Source organism: Apteryx rowi, unplaced genomic scaffold (genome assembly GCF_003343035.1).
Source record: "Apteryx rowi isolate R43461 unplaced genomic scaffold, aptRow1 scaffold_34, whole genome shotgun sequence".
In the NCBI taxonomy this organism is placed as follows: Eukaryota; Metazoa; Chordata; class Aves; order Apterygiformes; family Apterygidae; genus Apteryx; species Apteryx rowi.
Genome location: NW_020449863.1, coordinates 334,374 through 343,325, shown reverse-complemented (window position 1 = coordinate 343,325; position 8,952 = coordinate 334,374). Strand labels below are relative to the sequence as shown.

Below are 8,952 nucleotides of genomic sequence, written 5' to 3'. Positions count from 1 at the left end.
GGCCCGGCCCGCCGCGGCTCTTGTTGCGCCTGCCCCGCGCAGAGCGGGAGCCCCGCGGCGTCCCGTCCCCCCCGCCGCCGCCGCTCAGGGGAAAGTTTGGCGTGTGCCCGCCCCGCCGGGCGAAGTTGTAGCCGGGTTTGTTGGCTTTTTCCCTCCCCTCTCCCCCCGCCTCCCCTGGAGCCGGCTCCGCGCGGAGAGGAAATCGCGAGGGAAGCAGGAACTGGGGAGCGAGGCAGCGGCCCGGACCCAGGAGGCTCCTCGGCGCCGGGCCCGCCGCTGCCCGAGGCGGCGCAGCAGCTCCTGCCGCTAGGACACCGGCCCTCTGCCCCCCGGCGTCGGTGCGTGCGCGGGCGGGCCTGAGCCAGCGACCTGCTTTTTTCTTCCGTTTTCCCGCTTTTTAAGCCCCTTTTCTGCCCGCCCGCTTCTCCCTCCGCTTTGATATATGCTTCTGGAGAGCGACGTCCCCCCGCGCCGCCTCACCGCCCAGCCATGTCGGCGGCCATCTCTGCCGCGGAGAAAGTGGATGGCTTCACGCGGAAATCGGTGCGCAAGGCGCAGAGGCAGAAGCGCTCGCAGGGCTCCTCGCAGTTCCGCAGCCAGAGCAGCCAGGTGGAGCTCTCGCCGCTGCCCCAGCTCAAAGGTACCGCCGTCCCCTCTCCCCCCCCCCCCCCGGCTACAGGTGCCCGCGCCCCCGCGCAGGGGCCGCGCAGGAGCCGCGCTTGCCCTGGCGCAGCTCCTCCTCGGCCCTAAGAGCTCAGGATCAGGGAGAAGCGAGAAGCAAAACCTTGCAGCAGGCGGCGGCGCCGCCTCCCGCGGGGGGGATTTTGCAAAGAGGAGCTCTGCGCCCGTGGCATGATATCCTGAGTTGTCGGAGAGGGGTTTGCCTCTGCCTTGCTTGGGCTTTCCCGTCTTCCCCGGTTCTTGAATGACTTTTTTTTGCTCGTCTGTTTTTTAATGGTCAGGAGCTGCCACAAAGCCTTTCTCCTGCTTAGTGTGGTGCAGGATCAGTCGCACAGTGAATGAGAGTTTTTGGATGCTGGCCTCACTGAAATTCCCCCAAAATAGTGGAGGTTTGTCCTGTGTCCTGAAGCTAAAATCTGAAAAGACTATGTTTGTTAGAAGATTACAAAAATAATTGTAGCCTTCCACACCTTTAAACATCAAATTGAGGTTGTACGTATTTTGTGTTGTTTTTAAAAGTTACAAAAATAGTTATTAAGTAGAGAATATAAACTTGTTATTAAAACCAAGTATTTGACAAGGGCCTTAGAAATACGGGAAAGGTGTTGCCTTGACGTTACCCGAAATACTACGTTTAYTGATGCTAGTGTTGGTCTTAAGATTTTTGAAGCTGTATCATATGATGGTGGAAAGAAGTCTCAACTTGCAGCAAACATCCAAAATTTAAGTGCCATTTGGCCAACTTAAACATAGTCTTAGATATCAAATAACTCTGATTTTTTGCTGCTTGATTTTTATGGCTTTTACAGTCATGTTTCATATTTCAAGACTTTTTTAACTCTTGAGTGGTAGGTGTACACAGTAGACAGTGTAAATCATGAAACCGTCTTAGCAGAAATGTTATTAAATGCAAATAAGCTTGGGGAGGAAGGTAACAAGGGAGTGTGTCGTGTCCCCCCCTCCCTCCCATATCTGTTGCAGTGACTGTGGGTGTTCTTACTGCTTGGTTAGGGTTTTCGGGTTTTCATTTCTCTGTCAAGTTCTGTCCTATCTTGGTAAGCTAGTTTAATTTGAGGAAACTGGAATAATTGTTTTAATTCTTAACCAGACTAATTTGTTTGAGATCAGAATTCAGTTTCTGCTCTTGGTATGGCTAAATTTCTGTATATTTTTAATAATGAAAGACTAATTTGCATAATGTTTAGACAGTGTATTTTGCTCAAACATGATTTTTATAATACTGCTGCTGATACCTTGTAGAAGCACTTGGTAAATATCACGCATAGGTGGCAGACTTCAGGAGGTTTTGGTCCTGATTCTGCAAACAGTTAGGCATACATGCTTATGCAAGAAGTAATCCAGCTTAAATAAGTAAAATGTCCAAGTTTACATTCTTTGCTGAATTGGGACTTAATATTAATTTTTTACTCTGTACAATTAAGTTTTATAGTTTTGTGAGTGTGGTTTTAAAGCTGTGTTCTTGTAGTATAGAGAAATTCTGCGTGGCATCAGTAGCTCAGACATTTGGAAATTTGAGGCCATAAACAATCAGAGGAATGTCTTCAGTTATTCAGAGTTTCATTAAGAATTTAAGGCAATTCAAACTACTATGGAAAATAACATCTGGCTTTGTGCTTATGGTTTAAATTTAAAGACTCTTACTCTAAACCTGCTTCAGAATATAAATTGTGAGCAAAATACAGAACTGCTTTTATGAGTTAGCAAAATAAAAAGCCACTAGCGACTATCCCGGTTAGCCAGCTATCAGAAAGTCAGGCAGCACACTTCTGCATATTTTCTCCCTTGGATCTGTGATGTTTGAATATACTGAGAATTTGAATTGTCCTGAACATAGCTGTATGATGTTTTGCTGCTATGAGACAAAACGTAGCGTATGATGTTTTTCTCCCCTTCTATGTGACTCCTTCTCTTCATTCCTCCCTCTTAAACATCCCCAACCCACCTCCCAAAACAAAAGAGCTTCTAGAAATAAAGTGTTTGTTCTCCAGAAATATATGGTTTTATAAAACTTGTGTTCTAGTCACGTGTCTTGAGCAAATGAAGCTTTACTTTATTACTGAACTCTCCATTTGCTTCAAAGAATAGTTGTGATGCTGCCAGTGTAGTGTCATCTGTGAAGTAACAGCCAGCATGCCCAGGGAGGGGCTGAAAAAGGAAAGTGTAGTCATTACGCTAATGCCTGAGGGTGCTCAGCATGCRTTTATGAAATTAGATTAAGACTCTCTGCTTTTTCAGGTAAATTCAGATAAATGGTTAAACACAGATGTTGGAAGCCTGTGTTGGGAGGAATTTTGTAGGTGAAAAAGCAGTGTTTGGCGTTCTACTGCTGTAAAATATTTCATCTTTTCTATAGTTACTGTCTTGTTTCATTGTTTCAGAGAAAATAAAATATTCTAAAACTCCCAGACAGGTTTGTCAGACTGGCCCAAAATACTTGCATACTATTGTACTGGAAGGAGAGATCTTCTGAAAGAAGAACTAATCATTTACTTCTAACAAATATCTTACTGGGTAGATGGTTTTTTTTTTTCTTTCATCTAGGGAATGTTGTGTATTTGTCACTAAAATGGCCAGATCAGATTGTGTAGCATGCTTTCCCAAGCTTCTAAGTAGTATTGTTTGAAAGCCTGTAGACAGGTAATATTGTTAAAAGTACATTATTTTCGGTGTGCTGCTGTTGTCTTACCAAAATTCCTTAATTTAGCTGCGTGATATGTCACCACCAGGAGAAGATGCTTGTCTGTGCCTAGTAAGTCACTGTCCCAAGTGGTATTGTACTGTAACTTCAGGGGTTTGGGGGGGGGGGCAGAATTGTGTGACTCAGTTAAGATTCAGCTTATTTTTGTGTGTGGTGTAATATTATGTGTCAGTTTTAGATAAAAGCTCAACAAAGCCTAGCTGATATCAGGATATATAAATTAGTAATGTGTTCTTCAGTTAAGTTAGCAAGTTTCCTATGTGTTTGTTATTCAGGACAGTTTCCATTTTACTGTATTATTTAAAAGCTTACTAAAGCTGTAGCAGGTTGTGTGGTTTGGAGTTTTGGGGGTTATTTGGTTTTGTTTTTTAGCTCCTCTGCCTTTTGTTACTTTATAGCTTACAAATCCTTTGAATATGGACAGCCAAAAAAATGCACTGGTTAACAGCAGGATTTTGTCATTTAGTGGACAATCCTGACACTGAGTTTAAAGAAATTTGTCAGAGGAAKTATTATTTTAACATTTTAAGAATTGGTAATTGTGTCTTAATAATTTAGCAAATCATTTTAAAAGACTGTAGTAGCACATGCAGTTAGCTTCATTTTTGAAAGCAACTTGATCTTGAAATCAATATCACTCATTATGATATAAGTATGCATACATGTTTCTGGTGTGTATTTTTTTTTTCTAATGTGTGTGTGGGGGGGAGTTGAAGAAGCATGTAAAAATGGTGAACAGAAGTGAGGAAAGAAAAATTCTTGTTTCAAACATACAGCTTATTGCTTTTATTTAGCATAATTAATATGGTCTGTTGGATCATAAAGCAAATACACCTTTTACCTCTGTACCAAACATGTCAAGTACAGCTGGAAGGAATAAGCATTTCCTGATATCTTTCTGTGATCTGCTCAAGACTGAAAATCCTTTTGGGAAGAGATGGGTCACCCCAGACTTCTTTCCGTATACAGAGAACAAAACTAATGAAAGAAATTCTTAGTGTTCACTTCCAAATTAAATTGTCTCCCCATGGAGAAAACTCAGGCACTTACAACTGAAGAACTGGAAATTGGTTCAAAAATCTGTCAACTGTAGGCTGGGGGGGGGTTATAAGAATCTCTGTGGGGCAGAGGGTTATGGTGGGAATGGTGAAGGATACTGGAATAAGATGCTTATAAGATGACTTTCTAGTATGCAGTTTGGACATCCAAATACAGGGGCCAAAGTGAGTGTTAACAATAGTATCCTCAACCCTTGAGAGAGAGAGCGAGCTTGTTCTTAACTGGAAACCAGGTGCAGTGTTCAAGCTAGGCTTTTGTGGAAACGTTAGAGGCAGACTAAATAAACTTGATTAAAGGTTTAATTTTAATATTACTTAAATTCATTGGGGTCAGTTCAGACCTTAAACTTCTGATGTTTTGAGTCATACAGTATGTATTTCAGAATAATAAAAATAAATGGAGCTAAAGAGCTTAGGGGGTTTTATTCTCATACTAACATTAAGTTGCCTTTGCTCTCAAAAGGAAAACATCCTTCAAAAATTTTAGAATGGTTTACTTTTACTACTGCCTTTGTAAATATTTGTAAGTGAAATGACAGTTCTATGTCTCTCAAGTTTGCGTTGGTTTCTTGTATTCCAGATGATTCATTGCTACTTCCTCCTCTGTAGCTCCCTATCCTATACCTTTTGTATTCAATATCACTTGCAGCTATAATCTTCCTAGGTAAGATTTTCTTTAAAAGGCTTTGTTTTGGTTTTGTTTTTTTTTCCCAGATGAAGAATGAGGGTGTTCTATAAAGAATTTTGGTTGAATTCTTATGTATAATCTCAACAGGGCACGCAGTTAGTATAGTCAAAATTTCTGTTTAGTGAAGTTACAGTTTTGAAAAATAGAGGAGCTGTAATAGAGAAGATTTAAGAATTTTTTAACATTCTAATATAGTTCCATGAAAAATGGACTGTTTAATTTTTTCTATATTAAGGAACGTTCTTAGTTTATGGAGTGGAACATTTGGTCTTTAATTCTTAAGGAATTGACCTTTCTTATCCTTAGACTTGAATTTTTGGTCTTAGAATATACTTCCATCAAGAGCAATTCCTAAATATAGAGCCTATTGACAGTCTTCACATGAACTTTTCTATTTAAATCTTTCACATCTTCTGTGTGCCAGCTTAGTATCAGATTTCTTTTTCCATATTCGTTGCTTTCTAGTTTAGTCAGATATTAGTTTTGCAGGTGCTGAATTTAATGTTAGCTGCTGTAAGAAATATTAATGTAATTACTGCTCCAGGCTATCTGATCAAAAGAACATGACATCAATCTACAACATCCTTTTTAATATCTATCTATGTTAGAATTATTCTGTGCTTTTGAAAAGGTGCTGTACCAACAGTTCTGGAGAGATTAATATTTTATTTAAGTATAGAAGAGGCCCTTCCATTGGGAAGGGCATAAAATTCAGCTTCTGTGCCAATGTAATCCTGACACTTGTTTTAATCTAGCAGGCTAAAATTATATAATTTTATATATATAATTTATATATATAATGTGTGCGTGTGTATGTAGTTTCATAACAATGCGTGGAGTTCGAAGGTTGGAATCACAGTTTAACTAAACAAATAGGTATTAAGTAATGTCTGTTGTGTGACACCCCCTTGGCAAACCTCTCTACTAGGAACTAGACTGACAGTGCCAGCTTCTTTTTAATGTCCAAATCATTGTCTGATTCATTGATTTTTGTCAGAGAGTCACTGAACTACTTTCTATTAAGTTTTGCTGAGTTCATGGTCAGTAAAGTATGTTGTCTAAGGGATGCGTATTTGATGCCTCTGACTTAAAGGCAGAGCCCATCTTAGTTAAGGTCACATACAATTTTCCTTCACAAGACCTTATTCTCAGCTGCTTACAACACTGCTAAACTGTTTGGGCTGAAGTTTTCCATGCCAAGTATGGACAGTTTTTTTTTTTTGTTTCGGTTTGGTTTCTTTTGGAACTGTTCCTCAAGCTAATTTTTTTAGTTTCAGAAAAAAACAGTTCAGCTGCTTCTAAGACTAGAATAAAAATGAACTGTATATTGTCAATATTAAAAATCTTCAATTGTCTTGACCTCTAGTGTTTGCTGTACTTTGGACCTTAGCTTATAGCTCTTAACGAAAATTGATCTAAATTGGTCCAAGATTGATCACTTGCACTTGCCCAGGAGCTTTCCTAGCTCAGTAGCAAGACTGAGTCAGTATCTGCTATACCTCCTTCATGCTCTATGAAGAACCACCTCTTTTGCGGCTGCTATGCATGGTTTTTCTTTACTTTGCTTGTCTATAGTTGTGCCAGGCACTGCAGCTGAGTGTATGGAAAACTTGTGATTTATTTTCCTACAAGCGAGAACCCAGAACTGTATTGTGGGTGACAGGACAATGTGGCAGTGGTAGGCTAAGCAGAGATGGTAAGTGGGAAGAGAGGGCAGAAGGGTCTATAGCTGAAACTAGCTCCTCTGCAGTAGCTGCAGTAAATCTGGAATTTTGAGTCTCAGACTCCTGTTCTGCTAAAGGCTGGCTTTGAAATTTTCTGAAAATGTTTCCTATCAGGCTCTTTTCTAGTTTATTCATAGTTGGGTTTTTTTGTTTGTTTGTTTTGTTTTCCCCTGTAACCATGATTTTTGAACTTCCCATGTCTCTGAAAGTAAATCAATCTTCCTGAAATTTCACAGACTCAGATTCTTTTTTTTCCCCCTCTGTAAATCAGGAATTGATTGCAGATAAGTCAGTTCATTAAATGAAAGCCTATACTTGAGGATTTAAAAATTGGGAAAGCTTAACTGCAGTTATTTTCATAAAAGCATGAAATTTGCTGTCAATCCTTGTGTTTAAAAGTGCTTCTGGCTAGTATATGTTGTGGGGGAACTGAAGCAGAGACTGGCTGAGGGAATGTAGGTGCAGAATGCTAGGTCTTAGCTTTGCGAGGGTACAGAGGCTGTGGGGAAAAGGCAGCAGTCTGCTAAGAATCACAGGTGACCTGTAGCCTGCTATGAAGTAGCATGTGCTGCTGCTACGAATATAGTAAAGGGGAAGGGGTTGATAGCAGGACTGTGCTGTTCCATTGTTCGGCTGCCATCAGGAGAGGATTTCCACCCCATTCTTGTCTAAAATTCCCACTCTTTGCCATCGTTTCTCACTGTCTCACCAAGTAACAGTGGTGAAATCAGTAGTTTTGTCATAGCTTTTGTCAGCTGCGTGATAGGGTTCAGAAGGGAAATGTGAATTTTGCTGTGGAGCTGGGAGTGCAGGTAACAACAAAAATTGTATTTGTGTGTGTAGGTTCAAGAATAGTGCTGCAAAAGGAGTATTTGTTAATTTTAGTAAGTGATTACAAAACCCTCAAGAATTAATAGCATTAAAGCTACTCCCCACATAATGGGAAAACTTTCAATTTGTTATGCAAGTTTACTTTTCAAATTATTGATTAAAAGCTTTTATATCTGAGACCATTGTGTGCTTGGAGAGTTGACAAACTCTGGATATCAGAGGTGAAAGCAGCCCAATAGATGTTTGCAGAAGTGTTGAAAGAGGAAGGTGGAGTGAGTGGTTTTGGAGAAAGACAGTATAGCATGGCCTGGGGAAGCTGATCTGGAGGAGAGTGGAAATAAGAAGTCAGAGCAATTAGTCAGAGTATGAAACTTTACGTCTGCCCTTGCAGTAATTGAGAGCCAGCAGGGTGCATCACTGCATAAGCAAGTGAAATTTTAGAAGTGATTTTAAATAGGTTACTTTGTTTCTGTAGATGGTTGGTCCTTTAAAAAATGTAAATCAAAAGTGCATCTTTTATTGTATTTGTTTCTTCCCATATAAAGTTCTGTGAGAAAATGGAAAGAAATTTGGGTTAAAAAAGGTTCAGTTGAGGGTAATTGAGTAAAATTTTTGAAAGCTGCATGATGTTTCTAATCTAAAAAAAATTCTGTGCTTTTTTAAAATATGGCATAGGTGTAAACTTTTTACATTAAGATTGAAGTCCTGTAAAGTAGCATAAATTTTGGCCTTACTTGTATGTGACGGGAACAAATGAGAATTGCACGTAAGTGTTGAATTATATATGTAAAATGAACTTGTGCATTTCAGCATTGTTATATTCAGTAGAGAAACAGCAGCTCATTTTAAGCCCCAAAGTTAAGATGCAAATGCTAAAACTTTCTAGAGAGGTGGAGGTTGAGTCCCACAGTACAATCAGGAAGGGCAAGGTTTGATAATTTATATTTTTCCCTTAGGAGAAGAAAGCAGGAGTGAAATAAACTTGGTACACCAAAATGGTGTAAATTGAGTGTAAAAAAAAAAAAAAAAAAAAAAAGTAGCTAGGAGATTTTGCTGAACTGGAATCTATTTGAGTGTAGGATCCCTCACTACTGAACACTTGGTGTTTACAGACCTACAGTGTATGGTAAGAAGAACAGAACTGTTTAATAGAGTATGGTTAAAGTTGATGAAAAAAGTGGTTCAAACAGCCTTTTATTTATAAGGCTGGATGCCTAATTTAAGCAAAGTGGGTAAAGAGATCCTTGAAGT

At 39.8% G+C, this 8,952-nt stretch overlaps 1 protein-coding gene across 4 annotated transcripts in view; it reads left to right on the top strand.

Moving 5' to 3' along the window:
• Positions 1-12: 12 nt before the first annotated feature.
• Positions 13-8,952, top strand: part of PPP2R5A (protein phosphatase 2 regulatory subunit B'alpha) — a 46,486-nt gene continuing 37,546 nt past the window's right edge. The window contains exons 1-2 of one of the 4 annotated variants that reach the window (XR_003254650.1): positions 13-640; positions 963-1,070. Coding sequence is in view for 3 of the 4 variants with exons in the window: in XM_026072333.1 (XP_025928118.1) it covers positions 490-640; positions 963-1,070 (259 nt within the window). In the remaining variant the exon portion in view is untranslated. The remainder of the gene's footprint in view (positions 641-962; positions 1,071-8,952) is intronic. The other 3 variants (XM_026072333.1, XM_026072331.1, XM_026072332.1) reach the window with 3 other exon arrangements.